The 23,171-nt window shown below is 35.0% G+C and overlaps 1 protein-coding gene across 5 annotated transcripts in view; it reads left to right on the top strand.

The window, feature by feature from the left end:
* LOC149786238 (ubiquitin carboxyl-terminal hydrolase 45-like) overlaps nt 1–20,186 on the top strand; it is an 86,552-nt gene extending 66,366 nt beyond the window's left edge. For 4 of the 5 annotated variants that reach the window (XM_089976609.1, XM_089976611.1, XM_089976610.1 and 1 more), the window contains one exon: nt 2,338–20,186. In XM_089976609.1, coding sequence (XP_089832735.1) covers nt 2,338–2,697 — 360 coding nt within the window. In that variant the 3' untranslated portion in view covers nt 2,698–20,186. The remainder of the gene's footprint in view (nt 1–2,337) is intronic. The other variant, XR_016424892.1, reaches the window with a different exon arrangement.
* The last annotated feature ends 2,985 nt before the right edge of the window (nt 20,187–23,171 follow it).

The following is a 23,171-nucleotide window of genomic DNA, read 5'->3' as shown; positions in this document are numbered from 1 at the left end:
ACAGGAGATGGAGAGAATCGCTTGAGTAGGAAGGCCCTCCATTTGCAAAGTCTGAGGGGAACTTGAGAATTTTCTCACAATGGTGTACCGTGAACACATTTCTCCATTTAAAGTATCAATATGTCAGATAGCTAACTTTCTACCTTGGCTTTTTGAAATGAAACAGCTTGAATCATCATAAAGGTTACCCTTCCACGATCTCTGAAAAGCTGTATTAGCACAGAAGAGAGGACAAAACAAAGACAGTTCCCACAGGGCAGATCAGTGTCACTTATAATGGATCTGCTTTCATTGCCAAGAGGGGTTTAGGGAGGCGATGGGTCACCTTTACAGATCACACATCATAACTCTGTTGTTGTGGGTTCAAATCTTGGCTTGATCAGCATGGGTATGTGAGAAAGTTTTACAGTAGCTTCTCATTGGTTGGAGGTTCTTCTGGAATCTTCACCAGTTCTTCCTCCATCAAATATCCTGGCCAATTTATATAGACTATCTTGTGCTGAAAAATGGCATTAAACCAAAAAATCCAAACCAAATCATTCCCAAGAACAAGTTCCCACTCACAGACAGCCAGTCTTCAAGCTCCCACTCAGAGACAGCCAGTCTTTCATGGTGAAACCTCTTTAGCATGAACCTTTCAACTCGAGGTAATCTGATTGTCTTGTTTCGAACTTGAATGTGGTACCATACCAGTGTAAAGAGAGATCTCCTGTCTGTTAACTGTGAGAGAGGGAAAGGATGATATGGGTGGAGGAAAGGTTGATTTTTCAGTACAGGCTCTATGGTCTTGGATAATTTTGGTTATCCATTCTGCATATGGAGAATTAATCCAAATTATGTGAACTTGTTATGCAGTCCAGCACATGAAGTTTGGGCAATTGAAACAAATATCACAGTCAAGCAAAGTTCTTCCCTAGGTGACATTATACAGTCCATGGGATGGAGTTTGGAGTCATCCTTCTCTAGATTTAACCTCAGAGAGCTTTCATCCCAGAAGGCTAAATAAGATCTGGTGGGACTGATCACCACCTTGCAAAATGTTACCTTCCTAGGTTATTTTGCAGTTGATGACTTTGCTGCATCTGCAGGCGAGAAAAATGTTCCCTTTTCCAAAAGCTGCATCTGGGCATACAGTCTGCTCGTACTGGGTTCTTGATCAAGAAGTTGTCTCAGATACTTTACAGGGATCACAGATGGTCTCGGCAGGGTATGAGAATGTAACTCCATAATCTCTTATCTAATCTCCTAAGGTATTTTGATTGGGTAACGTATTTAAAGAAGAAACCAATTTTTTAAAAAAAAATGTTTCTTCAATGATACCGATACATTCATAATTCGGATACACCCTACAAGCCTTCCCTCAGTTACATACGACTAGGAGAGGGTGCATTCCACTAAATGTTAATCCAGTTACTAGTCCCTATATGAAAGGGAGCTTACTCTGTCTGAATGCCACATATGGGACCAGACAACATTTAGCTCCCATGACTAAAACTTTTAGCTTGGAGGGCTGGATTTGCAAGCTGGTGGTACTATTTGTAAAGTATTATTATCAGATGAGTATTATCAAAGAAACCTATTTTACTAGAAAGAATTTAAAGGGGATAGCGTAAAACAATAATTCATTTTTATTCTCTCACATCATTGAACTACTCCAGTGGTCTAGTGGTTAGAGCATCCGCCACAGATGTGGGAGGTCATGGGTTAGATCCCTGGCTGAATCATACCAAAAACTTTTAAAAAAATAGTACTAACAGCTGTTTCGCTTGGCGCTCAACATTAAGAGGTTAGTGTTAGGACGGGTTGGCCTGGTGTCAGGAGAATGTGACAGGGAGGGACATCATGCTACATGTCTGCAGCATGATGCCACAGTGCTAGACATCACTATAAACTGCCACACTGCAGATATCGTAGTGATATGACTGAAAAATTGAAAAAAAAAGATACATTAAAAATCCAAATCACACACGCACTCTCACATCATTGCTCACAAATACTCACTGCATGTCAAGGAATTATGGCATCAGTAAGGTTCATGATACTGTAGTAGAACATCATTGAACTACCATGTGAATACCAGGCCAAGACAAGAATATTAATGATTGCAGAGTCACTTGATTTATTTGCATTGTCAGCAATTGTAGAATGAATGTTATGTCAAAGTTCTTGCAAGTCATATGGGGGAGAAAAGTATCTTTGTATATAAGTAGATACAAAAAGCATGTAAACTTAGAAACCTTTTCATTTCCTACTCTTAATTCATTTGTCATTTCATATATTCTTGTAACCATCAATTTTTAAAGATCCATTTTCTACTCCAGTTATTTCTTCTTGCAGAATGTCAAACGGGGCCAGAAAAAAATCTTGTACTCTCTTTATGGAGTGGTTGAGCACAGTGGAAATTTGAAGGGCGGCCACTACACGGCATACGTAAAAGTCCGACCTGATATCGGCACACTGACCAACTTCCTCAGCACTCGTCAGGTCTCTGTTAATGAATATCTCCACCAGTACACAGAGAATATCCTCAAAATGGGAGACAGGGTGGAAGAAGAAGTGGAAGAAGATAATGTCGGTGAGATTATGGCGCCACCAGGCCGATGGTTCCACATCAGCGATAGCCGGGTTAATGAAGTAACAGAAGCCACTGTGGAACGTGCACAGGCTTACTTGTTATTTTATGAAAGAATATATTAGATTTAGTTACATATTGTTGATTGTTGATGCACTTGTTACATGGTTTCAATCAATGATACTAACTCAGAAAAACAGAGGGACACTTACCTCAGTGTGTTACTGATGTTCATACAAGAGTTTCAGACAGGTCACCGCACACAGTTTTAACAGTAGAAAACCAGCAACAATATTGATGTTGAAAATTTCTTTTAAATTTTGTTGGTTTTAAAAATATGCCATATTATTACTGCTTATTTTCTTAGTGGAATTGTCTTTGAATAAGGTTTTGCTTGTTAAAAAAAAGTCTGTTATACTGAGGCTTGATTGTATAATCTCAGGAACAAAGAAATTACTGCAAAATAAGGATAATTGTACATACTTAAAAAATAAAGCATGTACATAAGATACATACACTTTTGACTTACTACATGTATTTCTCTAGCAAAACTTTGGACATTTATACAGATTTATAAAAAAATAAATAAATCTCTCTTTTCTTTGCATTTCCTCTCAATTGGAAAAAAAATGTCCATTTTATTTTCAGTTGGGGTTCTGTTCCTTGAAATATTTATTTCAAACATTCAGTATGACATTTTACTCTATTGTTACAAGTATAAAATGTCTATTATTCATACTTTGGAGATTTACTTCAATAATTGCATAAAAAATGAATGCATTTGGCTTTTACTAATTAAAAAAACAAACTCTTACCATTATTGCACAGATTTTGGAGAAAATTCTTAACATTTGCATACATTTGATATTTTAGCATCAGTACCAATATTTTGTTTGGTGAGTGTCCCCACAGGAGTTTTTACATCAATACATATCTTTGGAATTGTTTCTTCAGGTTTCTTTGCATTTTTATATAATTATGAAAATCTTAAAAGAATTTCATCATTTGAGATCCATATTTAAGTCTTGGAGAAAAGTCTCAGAGAAAAACCAGTGAAATAAGAATGGATATTGTGTGCTGATATCTTCCTTAATTCGTAACATAATTTTATTGGAGGGCAAATTCAAATTATGTGAATAATAAAAATAAAAAACACTTTAAAGCTTCTGTCTTTTCTTCCATATTATTAACATGGGGAGCCATATAATCTCTGTTGAAAGAGTTTTAGATTCCTAATCCAGGGGTCGTGGGTTTGAATCTAAACAAGACCAGTCTAGGTCAGCTGCCTTGGTGTGTCCAATGGGAAAGGCACTTGGCTCCTATTTCCTTGCTATGATATAGCCAATAATGTGTTAAAAGTGCTGCCAAAAACAAAAAAGCATTAAATTAATATCAGATTTGAAGATTTGGAAACAAAATAATTTTGAACCAAGGTCAGAGATGGGAAGAAAAATTAGCTTCAAGAATAAATATATTATTTATTTGAGATTGTTTAATTTAAAATTAATTGATAGATTTTTTAATTTAAAATTTAAGAGCAATCCAGACTGTAAAATCAACAGAGGTGCACTTTTATGGCCAAATTTCTCTTTAGTTAGAAGGCTATGAGGGACAGAAAACATAATTTTCCTTAAAACTCTTATTTGTGTATCATACCTTTTATATAACTATTTATCTACCTCATCTGTGCGTAGAAGTGCTTTTCTCAGTTATTGACCATAACTTCATGCATGTTTGTGCTTCATTCCTCATGTGTGTTCAGATCTGTTGTCTGAAATTCAGTGAATGTCTAATTTGCAGTATGGGAAGTTATTCACCGTTGACACAATACATTTCTAAAAGCATTAAACAGGAAGGACATGATTTTGAGATGAAAGGGTACATTTATTTTGTCATACTAATATTAGATGTTTTGTATCATTCGATTCCATCTCATCATTTTCAAAGAAATAAAAATTCAGATATGGATTAAATTAGTTCATTTTGGAAAATTGATAACTTTGGGCTCTATGTTCAGTTTAGAAATTAATTTATAAGGAAAGTTTTCAATATTTCCTCAGATCACATTTTTCTTGGTGAAATTCCTTGGGTCATAACTCCCCTGTTCTTTTGCATCAGTAAATATGGCTTGTTGCTGCTCCATACCTCCCAACTTGTATGATTTTATCCTAAGTCTTACTGAAATGACTCTTAAATTACTTAGAAAAATAGTAGGAAACAGTATGAAAATAAATCATTGTGGTCAGAATCCATGTCCAGTTTGGATCCCAGTCAGGGGTTTCAAATTAGATTCAGCGAAGTTTGACAGGGAATCACAAGACCAATTTGACAGGAGTAGCTCAGATGCATTAATCTGCCATTGTTTTCATGAAAAAAGTTCAAACAATTGGGACAGAATATTCATATTCTTAGGCACGTTTGGAAAAACAACAGAAAAGCAACAGTTGCTTTTATTTTGGCATCAAGCCATGTTTACATGAGCATTGCTCAGGGCAGAAAAAATGATTGCCACTCTCATATGAAATTTAGAAAAAAAAAAACCACCAAAAATTCTTGAGAGATGCAGCAAGAAGCCATTGACTTCCATTTGGGTTTACAACTGCAGTTTTGGACACTTGAGATCATTATGGTCTAACTGTAATTTACGAACATTTTAGTTGAATATAATGCTTCTTTTACTGCATCAGGTCTCACCGCTGAACATTTCTGATGCATGTTTTCCAGGTTAACAATAGCAATACAGGATATTATATTATACTTATTGAACATTGACCTACCTTAATGGAAAACACTGACTTCCTTACTCAGGTTGTGTTATGATTGGGAGGTCCACAGCCTTAGGCCCTTTCGTTTTGAAATCTATGTACATCTGCAACTCCAGTTTCAACTTTGAACATGTTCCCCGACCACAGTAATATTAGGAAAGAAGCTCAGGTACTTCACAAATGCAGCAGTTGTGGAAAGACAAATTCTAGTCTTTCAGGTCTATATCACTTTATGGAGAAAGGGAAGAAACTTTCCCCACATCTTTCCTTTACCTCCAACTACCACAGTTAGTTACTGTAGTTAGGCTACAGTTGTTTACCCAGTTTTAGCCTTCACATGTATCCATTACCTCTGATAAAATCCAAGATGTATCTTATACATTATTGACCATCTGTTGACAAATTGGTTTAGTACTGAGTGTAAAGATATTTACTATATGTTGCAATCATTATATGTTATTTTGGATTGATATTTATGAGAAAGTTGTGGAATATTTTCTCTTTCTGAACTTGTGCTGCAACATGGTATCGTTGGTGCTTGTTGATGGTTGTTTATTTGCACACACTGCATCTAATTTTACTTATTTAAGTACCTAATGTTGTTATTGTTATATTTAACATTTCAGGATGTTATTTCTGATTTTTAATTTTTGTCATTTCAGTTAAACAATGACAATCAAATGTAAAAAGTGCATGATTTTATGTTGACGAGGACACACATGATATGAGTCTCTCTTGTTCCACTTTTATTTTATGTTAACTTTCAGGGTGTTATTTCTGACATTTTGTTATTCTGGTCATTTCACTGCCACAGTCATCAAAGACAACATGTCTCACTTTTCATTGACTTCTAACTGCAGTGTATGCTTGAAGTGCCCAGAAGGAATTTGGTCCTGGTTTTGCAAGAAAACCTGAAGAAACGAGTAAAGTCTCAGTGGACTGGAAGCGATGTAACCTCCAGTAGTGGCTTGGAGTTAAAGGGAGAGCATGGCCTATGGAGCCCTAAAGCCCAGATTCATGGGGTATTTTTTCGGATTTTGCCAGCCATATTGACAGATGACCATGGTCTGTCACACCAGCAAACCATGCCACATACTGGCCTGCCATTCTGTGGTGTGTAGAGCCATATGGGCATCTGTTGAGTTGGTCCATCTGTTGTGCCACAAATTTTGTAAAGCAGACATGATTTGTCTCTGTTTTAAAGCAGAATTCTGCTTTTCTCCCGACTTGAATCCGATTTTTCTTGATATAGTCTGGGTTTTTTTATCATCTCTGATCCGGTTTTTAAAAAAACAGTCTGTTCGGTCCCATTCCACAACTAACCTTGTAATGTATTTATTCCATATATTAGTTAGCCCATGACTCTCGTAAAGAGTATTCTGATGGGTCAAAAGTTTAAATTCGTCCAGTGAATCTTTGTGTAATGGAAACTGATAGCAATGGAAAAAAGAAGTATTCTTGCAAAAAATGGCGTCCCGTGTTGTTAAGAGAGACCATGACACGAGAAGTTTAGATAAAGGTTTAAAAAACATATGGAAATGGGAATTGCTGGAGTGAAAAGTTTGGAAATTCAGTTGGTCCATTTGTAAGAAAACTGAAGGCTAGAGGACTGGCATTTTGTGACCTCTGTTCTATGTTAATCGCAGTTGGAAGAGTTTGGAATGTTACCTACAAAAGAAGCTGCATACGGAAAAATTGAAGCTCAGAAGGCATCTGGAAAAAGTGCATTTAATTACTATAAGAAGAAAGATTTCTTGCATGAGAGAACAGATGTAGCTCTCTGTCAGACTGCGCACTGCATGTCGCCAACACAAGCACCAGCTTGAAAGGAAAAAGGCTCGAGTTTGAGAAGGAAAAGAAACGATTGCACATTGAGCCAAAAAAGTCAGTCAAAAAGGAAGGCTAAACAAATCTTTGCCAAAGCCATAAAAAGAGCTAGACTGGCATATCAACAGGTTGTGTCCATTAGAGAAAAAGACAAGTGAATGTATGGGATTATTTGTATATAGTTGATGTACTTGGGTGTTTATTTTACAGATTTGTTATGAAAAGAGAGAATTATAATATATTTGCTGCAAAAATTGAGAAATTATTGTGATTTAATTATGATGTGAACACTGACATGCACATGAAATAACTTAAGCACCAATAGTTTTGGAGAACAAATTCATGTGACAGTAAATATTGTGAAATTATTCAAGTCAAGTTGAAATTTTTTGGTAAGTTTGTTAGTTTTTCAAATGATTATTTTGTTATATATTATGATCATAAGTTGCACCAGAAAGCAGTTTTTTATGATTGTAAAATGCATTTCTGGACCCCCAGATCGGGGGTGCTTCCTTGTCGATACCCCGTTGTGGGAGGACCCCAAACCCTCCATTCAGATTGCAGCTTTTTTGTGGAATACCAAAATCTTGTATGGTCAAGGTAATTTCTGAGCTAACTCCAACTGGCTGACCAACTGTGCCAATCGACTGGCGATTAAAGGTCATGAAATGAGCAAGAAATGCCACATACTCCATGATAGGCAGAGTTTTGCAGAGGTCTATTGAGCTGGTCCATCCATTTTACTTTCTGTCCCAGAACTTAGATAATCATACAACTGGCCACAGCTTACCATCCCAACATTCATCCAACCATCCAGCACACTTTTAAGCCATCCTCCAGCCTTGCAAACAAGCCACATTATTTACCTGGCTGCCAAATTTAACAGGCAAGCCAGTGCTTCATGATATATCTGTTAACAGACCAGATACTCTGCCACTCATGGAATAATGCCTGCTGAGGACAATCTCCATAGTGCAGGATAACCACAATAAGTTAGGCTTTTTTGGGAGAGCCTCACAAGTTAATAAATGTCAACCTGAAGTTGAGAGAGTCTCAAGAGCTAGAAAGCCCGTCAGTTTGAAGGCTTATGAGGGAAAATGGGATGTTTTCGGGGACTATGCATCAGCAGCATCGTCCCTTTGGGTGACTTTTTTCTCTAGATTTTTTAGGAGAAATGAGGTAGCTCTGACAACCATCAAAGGCTCGCTCTGTGATATTGACATACTTGGGCATCATGGCAGAGGAAATATTGGTTATGATAAAGATTTATCAGACCTGCTAGCTAAGTTTTGACATTAATAGGCTCAAAGCTCTCACCCTATTTCCTAACTGGAATCCTTTGTGGGGTTTGACATAGCTCTGCTTAGTCAGTTCAAGACTTTTAGCCAGTACCTTGTTGAAGCTGCACAATTACAAGACATGCTTACTGTTAGCTTTAGCTTGGTCATGCAAAATGAGTTGCATGCCCTTTTGAAAGACGCCAAAAATTACAGATTAGATTTGATGGTTACATGGTCCTGATGGTGCAGTCACATTTTGTACCTAAGAGTGTGTTGCTGTCAGCAGACAAAGAGTGATCATGTGCACTCTGTCATCAATCAGTATGTCAAGAGAGGCAGGAATGCAAAACCCTTTCTGTGCCCTTAAGCATTACTTGAAACACACAGGAGAGGCAGAGATGCAAAACCCTTTCTGTGCTCTCCAGCATTACTTGGAATACATAGGAGAAAAGTGTTGGGCACCGTGTCTCCTAGTGATGGCTAGGAAAGAGTAGATAATCCATCTACCTTAATATGGTTAATGTACTCAGGAGTACACGAAGGTCAGATATTCCTAATTAAGATTTCAGCTGATGAGATCAGAGTGATCTATGCAGCTCTCACATTGGAAAGTAATGTTTCTGTCTGAGACATAATAAAATGTTTTTGGCAGGCATGCACAGTCAGCCTTCTAAAATTTGTATCTCTCAGATCTAACTCTGCTGAGATGAGAATGTGACCCAGTGGCATCAGCTGCTTTCATTCATTAAAATGACCAGACATCAGGACAGTACTCTCAATTTGATTTAACATGTTTACTAGTTTAGGCTAGAACTTTTATCGGTAAGAAGACTTTTTTTTCTTCTTATCTGCGTAAAGTTGTCCAGTGTTACATGATTGAAGTTGTGCTGCTCTTATGTTAAGAAAGTGTTTTTATCTTCATATAGGGAATCTAGACATTCTTCTTTTGAAGGGTGCCCATGGTAGAGGTTGAATGATCAGAATTTCTTCCTCCTTTTACCTGTTCCTGACATTAATGTGATCAGGGCATGTATTCAAAGGAGAAAGTAAATATTTGAATTTTTTCGAGCTTACTTGCATAATTGCATTATTATTAAACCACAGACCCACCCCCTCCCCCATGGAAATGCAGAGCACACTTTTGCTACATTACTGTGGTAAGGGCAGGTAATGGGAAGGACTGGGAAGAGTTTCTTCTCTTCATCTATCTGATATATAGATGTCTTTTAAAAATTGCTGAATTTGAGAGATTGAAAAGATATTTTCTTTATGTTAATGTCAACAAAATTTGCTCCAAAAACATTTCTTTGGGCAAAATTTCCTTTCTTGAAAACCAACCAGTCACATTTGTGTAAGGAATATCGTCGAAGTAACATGATGTTGTCTCATTCATGATAATCCCACAAACCTTGAGGTAAAAACTAATCTGTGCAGTATTTGAGTGTTCTGGAAAAATGCTCAGTATGATTTACGTAAATATTAAAAACTACAAACAAATTTATGCTCCAGTCGATAGAACTTTCAGTCTAAAATTTCTTTAAAATTGTAATTTGTAAATACAACTCCATAGTTTACCCATTTAATTATTAGTCCATATTTAATATGAATTACAAATCATGTAAAAGCAGGTGATAAACTCATTGGTCATAGTTTCCTCATCACTGGTCCATATGTTCTGATATCAGGGTGTGCTTAGCTTCTAGCTGTTTCCGTCATTTGGAAGATTATATGAATGTATCTTGACATAGTGTGCATAGTTCTTGGTGTAGAAGAGGAACGTTTTATGTGTAAGCATATCATACAGTACATACATAATCTTCATGTATAACAATTAATGAATGGTCACTGTTTTACTTTGCCATAGAATATAGTTACTATGCATATTATACATGTGTGTTTTGGCATAAATATAGCTACACTACTAATAATGTATGTGTGTATTGGTGTACATATAGTTACACTACTAATGTATACATTACCCGAATGCAGTCTTACATTTAGTCCTTTCAGTTTTCCTTTCAGTTTATCTGAAGGTTGAAAATAGTTTATTTTGATGTATATTACATCAGTATATAATTACAGGTTGCTGTTTCATTCATGTAAATATATACTAATCATCGGTAGAATGATTTGGAAATTTATGATCACACCAAAACAGATATTAGAATCTCATCTTGACAGTAGTTATAATTTCCAGTGACACAGAGAGTACCATATATACTTGCTTACAAGATGGATCCATCTGCAAACTGCATAGATCTGAATCTGCAGTCACATAATGTGCCAGCAGATCTGGGTCTATGTAGTTTGCTAGGACTAATCAGAAGAACAAATGACATAGTCCCTGATCTGCTGGGATATTATGCGATGGTAGGTCAGGGTCAGTGTTTGGATTTGGACCAGACTTAATAACGAATATATGTGGTAATTGTGTATCCTGCAACATCAGTTGCAGTTAAGAATCCTGCCATCAATTAGGAGAATTATGGGGTAGATAAGTGTATGCATGTAGTCCATGACCATCAGATCCAGAAGGGGACCTGAGTTTTTCAAATATTTTTCTTAAAATCTGTGTATTCAGTTTAATGATGAATGTTGGTGTTTAACTTTTTATTTGTATATATAGTTCCATTTCAGATTAAAAATTTGAAAGACTTTTTTAAATTAAAAGTCTCCTTCACAATCACCATTATTTGTATTGGTCTTCTGTGACACAATGTCAGTGGGATGAGCATAACTTTATTCTGTAGTAACATTTGTTAGTGTTTATGTCAACAACTATGATGGCTAGCAATTAGGTCATTTTCTCAAAGCAGGCAGATGTGTTGCTTCTGTACAGTTATTTTAAACACAAAAAAGAATAAAAATATTGCAATTATATTTTTCTAAAGTTAATATAAATTTATTATCCTATGTTTAATTTATTACGTCATAGATAATAAAGCTTTCTGTAACACTTTCTTTACATGCCTTCTCTTTCTGCATATGTTCTCACTGCTTCACTGCTGCATTACTTTTGCCTGCCAACTCCCCTTTCTCCCTTTGTATTCATATTTTGCCTGCAGGCACTGTTGCTTTCTCTTCAGTTATCCTCACTGCTACCTCTTTCTCTGACCTTGTTCTTTTGTATGGACAACCAAATCAATGTCAGGCACAGATAAAGATTCATGTTCGAGTGCCACTTGGAATTCCTGGTTCACTTATTTTTAGTAACCAGTCAGAAAAAGCTTTGCATTTTATGATGGGGAGAGTTGTTGTTAGAATTGATATTGTAATGGGCAGGCAGTCTAGACATCAGAATTTCAGGAAATAAAGTTCATTGATCACAGGGTTTTCAGTGTTATAGTGGGGGGGGGGGATGGGGGCTGACAACATTTACAGACAATTCCTAATGATTTTTTCATTAATAGCTTTTGTTATCCAGTGTCAACTCAAGATTGACGTGATTACCATTTATATTAAATTTTGTACATGTAAATTGATCATAAATAATCTTTTACACATTTTAAATTAATATATTATAAATTAGTGATTTTATCACAGTAAACTCGGTAACATCTTTTATCACCCTATTTATTATTTGGGATAATTAGGTCTTCATCTCGCATAATTATATACTGCATTGAGGCTGAACATTGCTGATATTTCCTAACTTAGTTTATGTATGTACTCTTGTAATCTAGCTTATGATCACAATTAATAATTAAGGTGCGGCTTTGTTAACATTAGGAAAGTGTAGTTGCCCCTGTGATCACTGGCTTGCCCTGTAGTTGCTTCCCTGTAGAATTCCGCTGAGGGTATATAAGCACTTGTCCCAATATGTGCTAGAACCTGTTGGGTTTCTGAGGGTCACATTGGACCACTAAGATAGTCTGTAGCAAAGTTTGTACTATTATGACAAATTCCATACAAGACAGTGTGCAAAGAAAAGATATTTAAAAAAAATCTAGTTAGGAGTTAGCAATCTATAAATATTTCACTATATCTTTACAAATTTTCAAGGAATGTATTTTGATATTAATTTTAGATTAGGTCTACAGTCAGATCCGAAATCTTGCAGATCAACTCAATTTTCTTGATATTCATTGCCTCAACTTGATATTTAAAATCAGCAATTTTAGTTTAAAACAGATGCCTACACACTGAAATTGCATGCCGATATCACTCTAATCTTGAGATCCAGTGAAGTGTTTCTTGCAGATCTTATCAGATTAATAAGAATTATTTAAGCTAAAATGAAATGAGAAATAACAGTAATATTTTAATAAGATTTAACTGTCAAGTCACTTAGTATTTTTCAAGGCTCATTTGGGAAGTTATTCCTTGTAAAGATGATTGGGTGTTTCTAAGGTTTTGTATATTAAGTTGCCAATTGTTAGAGGCATTAGTTGTTTCTCAAGGCTCCATGTAAAGTCAGACCCATATGAATGTAATTAATTTTTATATCAAATTCTTTCATAATAAACAGTCACTAAAAGTGTATTGTCCAAATGCACACCACCACTGTGATGCAGTGGAGATCAGCATTTTGAGTTTTAAGAACATCAAAAATATAATGTAGTTGTATGACATCGCTGTTGTGAAATAAAATCTAATTCCAGTTTGGGTTTGCATTCTATCCCTAGTCCCATTATCCACATTTCCATGGAATCACAGAACCTCTTGATTTTTTATGTACAAGTTTAACTGGGCCTATATTTATTAGAAGAGTACAGTGATTGATTAAGTGGTATTCAATTTTCAGTCAGCATTTTCCTATAATGTTCCAAATGAAGTTTTTCGCTTTCCTAAATGAGAAGGCTGTAATTTGATTGTTAAATTGAAAGATCAATGGAACATGACATCTATGTTGTCTGTGAGATATTTATTTTTACCAGATTTATGACTTGCTGTTTGCTGCGAATTTTTTTTTCCATTGAGTGGTGTGCTGCTCATTTCCAATTTTGTGTCTGCTCAGTAACTTTTGACGCACTTCATGGAATAAAGTCAGATCTGGTATATGGCTCTAAATTACAGATACTGAATTCAAATTAAGTTTTCACTATTTTCCGCTAAAATTTTATGGATTTGTGGCCCATTTTTGAAATAGAACTTTGAACATTTATTTTCTGCTTAGTAATTTTTGAAGAATTTCATGGATTGTAACTAAACATGTCATGAGGCGATTCATGGTTTGAGTTAGAATTTTACCTTTTTTTAACAAATTCTATGGAGTTATGGCCACATTGGATCTAGAACTTTGCCCTTTAGTTTTGGCTCAGTAAACTTTTGAATGATTTTATAAATTGAAGAAACATTTGCCGTGGGGCTTTATATTATCAGGATCTAGGTCAAGCTTGATTTGAACTTTTCCTGTTTAACTTAAACTTTGCACATTTGTTTTTGCTAAATAAATATTGAATATGTTCCTGGATTGAAACCAAATTTAATAGGTGGCTTTATATTAAGAAGACCTAAATAAGGTTCCACTTTCCCATTTAATGTGAAAAGTTTAGAGTTATGGCCCCTTTTGGACTTGCTACATTCTTTTGTGTATGTATGTATGCACGCATGCACAGGATTTAATGGTCTGTCATCACAATACTGGTTATATAATGCAAATAAGATAATTTCTGAAGAAAACAAAAGAATTGCTTAACTTTTGGAAAATGAACCCTACCAAATAAATGTAAACATGTACTACTACAAGATATAAGGCAAAGATGTTAAAATTCTTGACAAGGTATAACAAAATAAAGGTAAAATATATAAGTTCTGAGAATTTAAGATTGTAAGGGCTGTATGGAAGGAAATAAAATGTTTCACAAGGTTTACTTTATGAAAAGCTGAAATAATTTGATGTTCATCATTTTCCTGCAACATTTTCATGGAGCTATTGTCACATTTTGACTTTGCCCTTAAATTGCATCACAATGATAGGTATCTGTTATGTGGACAAATTTCTAGTTCTTCCTTTCTTTCCTCACTTTCTCCCACTTTCTTGTGCATTCTCAGTTACATCTTCTAGTCTGCCTATCTCTTTTATATTTCTTCCCACCTTACCCTGTCTAACTTCATTTTGTCTTCTTTCCCATCACAGCTAGAAATTTTTCCTCCAGCTATTATTTCCCATGTCTTCCTTCTCTTTATTTTCCTTCATTCAACATAAATTGCATGTGGGTGAATTATAGATAAGAACTCATTCTTTCAAATCTTCTCAATCAGTGTTCATTCACTCTTTCCCTCATGCTCTAAATTCGTCTTGCTCTCTGACCTATTTCTTTAACATTTCTCTATTCTGTCTCACCTCATTTTTTTATATTCCTGCTTTATGGCAGAGTATATTGTATTAGGATAATGTTATCACATTTGTTTTTTGTGCAATAACTAATAAATTGTCCACTATCTATAGTTCCCCATCTTCACTAGCCAAGGTTCTGAAACGATAACCTTATCTACACCTTGGTGTATCGAGCAGATATTTCTGTTCTTTCAGTCTGTGAATTAAATTGGATGTGGCAGCAAGCCACCACATCCAATCAAAATTAAGTTGTTCAGATTTGAACAATTTTCCTACATGATTGAAACAAGGGGATCACACAGCTTGATTGGACTGATAAATAAGCAATTTTCCATTGCTGGTCCATGTTTGCACAATTACCTTTCACTCAGATACACCTGTAATCGCTTCCCACTGGTACATAGTCATCCTTTCAATGTTAAGCTTCCAAAGTATCCTTTTTAGGTCAGTTGCCCTCACCATTTTCAGCCAGTGTACAGTGCACCATGCTATTGGTTAGTTGGCATTATATACTAAGGGAGGCAACTCGTGTATCCAACAGATGTCACTAGGACAAAGTACCAATATATTTGTTCGATCTGCCAAGATGTAGATAGGGTTATCGTATCGGAACCTTGGCTAGTGAAGATGAAAGTTACCAAGAAAGAAGCCTCGTACTTTTGTGGACAAAAGGTGAAAGGTCAAGTTCGCTCTGATGGATAGAATAAAGTTGTTTTTGCATAATGACTTTAGTTATAGACTAAAGTTTGTGGAGGACTTGCACTGTTACCAATTTTGTTTTTACAAGAAATAACTTGAATTGTCCACTATCTACAGTTGCTGAACTTTGTGGATGGCTTGCACTTATTATAAGGAGAATCCTATAGATTTCAGGGTAAGAGGTGAAGAATATGGCTTTTAAAAGAAGACAAATTGTTTTTGCATAATAGATCAAGTCTTCCACCATCAACAGTTATCAGACTTTGTGGATGGCATGCATTTGTGGTGAAGAAGAACACCATTAATTTGGGGTTCAACAGATCAGAGATTAAAGGTCACTGGCCAAGAAATGAAAAAATGCTTTTTCACAAGAACTTGAATTCTCTGCCATTTGCAATTACCAAACAAATTGTGGATGGTAAGGAACAAGGCTATTGAGTTTCAGATCGAGCTGTCAATGGTCATTGTAACTGAAGGAAGAAAAATGGACACAAATTTAAGTTCTTTGCCAGGTACCGTCACCAGAGATTGTGGATGACTTGCACACTGGGAAAGAAAGAAGCCTTTTGATTTTGTTAACAAAAATTCAAAGGTCAAGATCCCTAATGAAAAGAAAAGTAATTTTAGAGTAATAACTTTTGTTATTGGCCATATACCTTGACACAAGGTTGTTGAGGACTTGTACTTGAGGTATGGAAGAGGCACATTCAGTTTGGTCTCAGAAGATTCAAGGTCAATGTCACTGGCTCAAATTTTAAAAAAATCTTCAGCAAAACCTTTGTTCTTGACCAAATATTGTAACTGGCTCGTACTTATGGTAATAAAGCAATCTATTGATTCTGTGGCCCAGAGGTGATTGGTAAATGTCATTGTAAGTGTAACTTGAGAGTAATTATTGATGGACATTAAATTTCATTCCGGACTATATACATTTATAAAGGCTGAAGTTGATGAGACCAATTGGCCACTAATCTGCACAGTTAACCATTTCCTACATGGTGGACTATTAACCATACCCTACTATTACCTATGTAAAGGACTGTTTACCATACCCTAATATTACCTATATAGAGGACTTTTAACTTTTCCCTACTATTACTTACAAAGGACTATTAACCATTCCTTGCTATTACCTACACAGGACAATTAACCATTCCCTGCTATCTATGTAGAGGACTATTAACCATATCCTACTATTACCTATTTTGTGGACTATTAACCATACCCTACTATTACCTATTTTGTGGACTATTAATCATTCCCTACTATTACCTATGTAGAGGACTATTAACCATTCCCTAATATTACCTACACAGGGGGGCCCCGAGTGGCCGAGTGGTCTAAAGCGCTCTCCGTTACGGATCACTGCTATCTCACCTCTGTCTGCGTAGGTTCGAGTCTTGGATTCGGCCAGTGTGGGTATGTGAGAAAGCTTGCCAGTAGCTTCTCGAGGGTCGGTGGTTCTTTCCGGGGATTTCCTGGTTTCTTCCTCCACCATTAATACTGGCTGCCATGTATAGCCTATCTTGTGCTGAAAAATGGCGTTAAACCCTACAACAACAACAACCTACACAGGACTATTAACCATTCCCTACTATTACCTATGCTGAGCACTATTAACCATACCCTACTTTTGCCTATACAGAGGACTATTAACCATACCCTACTGTTGCCTATACAGAGGACTATTAAACACAGGACAGGCATATAATGGATCATTAATGGTAATCTTGTTTCTTCCTTTCTCCCTTGTACTTCGTATCATTCTTTACTTATCTATCTATCCATTTATCTTGTGTCTCTTCCTTTTCTACCCCCTTCCACATGTCTGTTGCTCATGTCAAAAATGCAAGGCCATTTACTTTAAAAATGTTAATGCTTATAATTGCTGCATCCCCTGAATTGCATTCACTATAAATGCATTTTTTGGGGATAACATTATGAACAGTTACAAGATTTAATAGTTCGGGGTAGGTTTTAAAAAAACCCAAAAAAACAGTTGTATATAAAAAGTAGGAAATATTTATCTTCTTTGTTGATGAGCGTGCTTTCTATTCATTCATGGATCAATCCATTGATTCATCCATCTGTCCTTGTATAGGTTGCAGCTATCATTAGCTTATTTTAAAAGATCCATTATCCTTGCTATTTTGTCCAGTTGTAAAAATTAGAAGTTAAAGAAAAAGTTGAACAAAGTTTATGTTCCTATTTGTTTTTATATTCTGTATGCATAAGGTCATTGCACACATGGTCACCTCAAGATGATTGGTTTCCACAAAGTATTATTCGACATGCAACATGTCATTGATGTGGCTACCATATTGTAATGATTAAAATGTGTTCTAGGAAATGTAGGTCAGATATTCACAAGAACTGAATGTGCACTAGGTTATGTACATCAGATGTTCACAATAACTGCCTTTACACTAGGGTTTGTAGATCAAATGTTTACAATAACTGAATGTGCACTAGGTTATTTAGGTCAAATGTTCACAATAACTGCCTGTGCACTAGGTTATGTAGGTCAAATGTTCACAGTAATTGAATGTGTACTTGGGAATATAGGAAAGATGTTTACAATAACTGCCTGTGCACATGGGTTTGTATGTCAGATGTTTACAATAACTGCCTGTGCACTAGGGTATGTAGGTCAGAAGTTTACAGTAATTGCATGTCCACTAGTGTGTGCAAGTCAAATAGGACAGAAGAGCCAAATTTACTCCAGGGAAAGGTGTCATAGGAAACCAATAAAAGTAGAGAAGATCAAGAAGCAATCTTTTTCTAATAAAGTCTAATTCTTTGTAGTGGGAGTTGTATACACCTTAGAGGACTTGATAGTCATCTCTGGATTACTAAAACAGATTTTCTGCTGAAAATATCTGGTCTACCTCCAGATCAAATGGACTATTCTTTAGGCTCACTGAAAATTTCAGGTATACTTCTGGATCAAATGGACTGTTTAGCTTTACTGAAAATATCTGGTCTTCTGGATCAAATGGACTATTTTTTAGGTTCACTGAGAATGTCAGATCGTCTGGTTCAAATGAATTATTCTTTATGTTCCCTGAAACTGTAAGGTCGACTTCTGGATCAAATGAAGTATTTTTTAGGTTCCCTGAAACTGTAAGGTCGACTTCTGGATCAAATGAATTATTCTTTATGTTCCCAGAAACTGTAAGGTCTACTTCTGGAGCAAATGAATTATTTTTAGGTTCCCTGAAACTGTAAGGTCTACTTCTGGAGCAAATGGACTATACTTCAGTTTCACTGCAAAGTATAGAATTACTGTCTTCTAAGTGAATAAGGAACTTTTCATGTGTTGAAAGGAATCATGATGGATTTCATAGTATGCTGTTGAAATAGATTGCTTTAATATGAAGGCTTGAAGGAAACATTCTTGTTAAAAAGAAGGCAAACTTTTAAATTGGGACATTGTCTGCAGAGATTTTATTATTTTCATAAAATAATTAAAATTCTGAAATTTTGTTACTTTTTTGGAAAAATACACATTAACACTAAATGTACTATTTAAGACATTGAAAATTTAAATATGCATTCATTGTTGTGCCAATTCAGTTACCTTTATCGAAAATATCAAGCAATACATTTTCTAATCTGCAGCAATTGTTTTCTCCCATCAACTTTATTACAGTTGTAAAAATAGTGCTTATTTTCAACTTGATTCATAGTATTGTAACATGAATTTATTTCATTGATGCATTGTGAACTTATATTCCATTTTACAGGTTAACGATTTTGATACTCTGGTTATTTTCTAATGACAATTTTATAGAAACATATTTCTTGTCCCTCTTTAATAAAGTACCGTCATAAAGATCCATTATTTTGAATTTTTGAAGTTGTATGTATATTGTACTGTGATAAATAAAGCTGTGCTTTGAAAGGTTTCTTCTGTAAAAGTTACATTTCCAAGAAGTGTATTCCTCGGATATTGGAAGAAACTTCATGTACTTTCAGTAAATTCTAAATGGACCAACTTCAAAATATTGTAAAATTTACTAAAACTGAGAGTGAAAAGCCCAAATTTTAGCTAAGAGTTTTCAGTACCTTAGGTATGCTTCTTTATTAATTTTTTCATTTAATTTCAGATTTCTTAATTTTTTTGGCATTAAATTAAACAAAATTTACAGCATCAGCATTTTTATCTTCCTCACCCGATTTAAAAAAAAAGAAAATAGTTATATATTGACAAGAAAAAGCACAAGGGTTTTTGTTCCCTATAGGGAAATTGATCTTGCAGGCAATACTTGGAATGGTCATATTCAGATCATTTTGTAAGCCAACGGCCCATGAACCCGAGTTTTCATTTTTGTTAAATCCAGTAACAATTCCTCAGTAGTTGCAGACTCATTTTTTACCAATTATTGAAAGATTTTACACTGGTCTTTTCTCTGGATAATTCACAATTTTTTCTTAAATGTATTAAAAGAAAACCAAAATTTGTATGATAGACAAAATTGTTTCTTTAAAGTTGCAGCAGATATGTCTTTGTTGAAGAGATTACACTAAAGGTTTATGACCTGTAATAATTTCTAAAGACAATGAACAACATGGTCAGATGCCCTTTTCAGTGAATAGAGCTTACTGAGTTTAAGTTAATGTGATGATTTCATGAATAGTGCAAATTTTTCTATCACTAATGTGTAACCCAGGGCAACCATATCATTATGATGTACCATTTGTATTTTCCATTCCAAGAGAGCTTTGCAATCAAGTTTGTGAAATAAAGATAGCTGATGAAAGCCAGTGTTTTCTTATAATTTAAAATATATTTGATATTTACTGTTTTTCCCATTCAATATGTATTGTAAGGGGAGATTAATTAAAGTAGAAAATTGTCCATTTTTTAAAATCACTTGCCTTGTGTACATGTGTCTTTGGCACATGTGTGTGTAGGACCATATATGCTCTGTTGCTTTTGGAAACTTCCAAGTTAGTGCAAACAAAATTATTATATTATTATTTTAATTATATTATTAAGTTTTCTTGCGGTTACATGGCATCAGTATTTTCATGCCATATTTTGCAACTTAATTTCAGTTTCATTGGTTTCATGTTCATTGTATAAGTTCTTCAGCTTGTATTGCATTATTTAATGATAGATCTGCATAAGTTGGGGTCCTTAGTTTCTTGATGGCTGAGATCTTTGTGTGATGTGTGCTTTGGAAGAAACTGGATATTTCAAAGCAAACTGTTGACTTTCGATAGGTGGCCACTAAACCTTATACATACTGTGTTAACTTGAAAATGAAGTGTGCTTGAAGTAGCTAAGTACGTGGGTTAATATTGTCCACATTTCAAGCTCATGTCATTTTTCTGACAGAAACATCAGCATTGTCAATTAGCTTAAGGTTTTGGTTTAAGATTTTCATTCACATACAGCAAAAGTTGAAACAGTTATGAACAGTAGTCAAAACATTGAAATGTAAGCATTGGAAATTGGATTGTTCGCACCATTTTCACTAGCAGTGTATTTTTCTTATTCACCATATGGATTCTTTTAATTTTTCAGATGTCACATAATTGAGCAAAAATAATTGATTCGGCACCAATCATTCACCCATATGGTTACAGTTTTTCAATGGTTTATATTTTCTGTATCCATTACAGATGTTCCTTAATGGAGCAAAGACATTTCAGTCTACGATGCAGTCACTCATATCTTTGACCTTGGAGTCAATATCACAAACCTAACACGATAGAGGTTTGACTATTCATTGAGTATTAGCTTGACATACAGACTGGCCTTTACCAAACTTAAAAAGAAATAAATCCAAGCATATTATCTTATTTTACGTATTGTACAAGAAGCCAATAAGTTCTGAATTCTTCAGCACCATTGGATTTTTAATGATGAAAATCATGGCATAGTTTTATTTTTTATCAACTGCCACATGAAAAAAATAACTATAAATTTACTTATAAGTTTCTTCCATCTTCAACCTGTACATAGCCAGATCTGCCATCACATTATGTGCCAGCAGATCTGGGTCTATGTTTGGCTTGTTACGACTAACAAATGTCACAGACCCAGCTCTGCAGGTGCAATATGTGATGACAGATCAGGGTCTATTTTGTTTACAGTTGGACCTAACTTGCAAGTACCTATATGTGTTTAATAATAGGAAGGGTAGTTTTCATAAACTGCATCTTACCACCATAACACCATGTGTGCCAACCACATGCAACCTGTCTCCCATATACTGTATGGAGTTGATTAAGTAGTAGGAGTGTAAAAGTCCTTTTAACCTGGATCCAATGTGGGACTGATGTCATTCATATGGTTCACACAACATTTGTCCATTTCACTAAGTAGTTGTATGCGGCTTGATAAGAACACGACCAATGCAGACTCTATCTCAAATTTATATCCTGCTGACTGTATGTATTTTACTACAGTCTGCATAAAAAATTCCATTGATAACAGCATAATTAATATGTATAATCACTTGCTCATGGTCAAAGTCATTCAGGATTTAAAAAAGTTAAATTGACAGATGAGTGGTAATTGGTGTTCAGCAGAGTTGCAAGTCTGACACTTAAATTTACATCAGTTCACAGATTCGTATTAGGCCTCAATGGTTTCTGTACTCATGGCAATTATATTAGAAAGTTTCAGAAGAAAATTATATGTGTAATTTTAAAAAAAATGTTGCCAAAAATTAAAAGCAAGAAAGAAAAAAAAAGATATGAAATGCCATATGAACAATATATAATATATAAATAATAAATTATTCAGGCACAGTAACATGGCAGTTTTGTTTGGTGTTTATAGCACAACTAATTTAATGAGAAGTTAGTTGGAGTACAATGCCTTGCCCATGGATACACTATGGTTGCCAGGTCAGGGTAATCTGATGGTAGGGTTTCGACTTTTTAGTCATGAATACAGTATGCTAACTACTGAGCTACATTAATATAATAAAAACTGTTGACCTCTGTTTTACCAAACAAAATTTGCTTCTGAATTTCAAATGTGACCATTCGTTTAGAAATCATTTTCTGGAAATTAATGTTTAATAAGTTTTTACATATTTCAGGAAGTATATTCTTATTCAAATAAAACCAATATTAGGAAAAAAGAACACAATTACATGCAAACACATATCTTTAATTGTGTGAAGAAAGTCTTATCCTTAATTACAACATTGCACATAGTTTATGCTAGCTAGCAACTGTCCAATTTCACTTATAATTTTAATTTCATAGCTTCTGTTAAGCTTTCAATTGCAAATTGTTCATTTCTGTCTTTAAGGTGCAGTGTTACTAATTTTGTCAGTTTTGATGACCTTTTGTATGGATCTGGTATTATAAAATGTATTTGTACTAGTTTTCACACTGTTTTCAAAGTGAAGAACTCTGGACCCTAAACCTGCGATTCTCAGTAGTCATTACAAGGGCTATTTCCTTGACTTTAATTTAGAGAGAAGGAACAGGTGTTTTAACCTCCACCCTATACCAAAAAAGATGCCTCATTTACGTATGATTTAAGAACTATTACTGACTGCTCTGAAATTCTGTGATCTTTGCAGATTTTTCTCATAATACAACTTGATGGCCATCCCACGTTTCCACAAAATGGGCTCAAAAATACAGTCAATACACACTCTAGAATGTTAACAAGTTCATCTAATCTAATGCAATATCACCTGATTAATCTTGCTAATTATTGACCTTGGGTAAGAAATGGAGTGCATAAGCCGGTGTTCCAAGTTGTATCAAAATCT

This window comes from Sinohyriopsis cumingii, chromosome 12 (genome assembly GCF_028554795.1).
Source record: "Sinohyriopsis cumingii isolate HCF-2022 chromosome 12, ASM2855479v2, whole genome shotgun sequence".
Lineage (NCBI taxonomy): Eukaryota > Metazoa > Mollusca > Bivalvia > Unionida > Unionidae > Sinohyriopsis > Sinohyriopsis cumingii.
The sequence above is the reverse complement of the archived record's forward strand: the minus strand, read 5'-3'. Positions and strand labels throughout refer to the sequence as shown.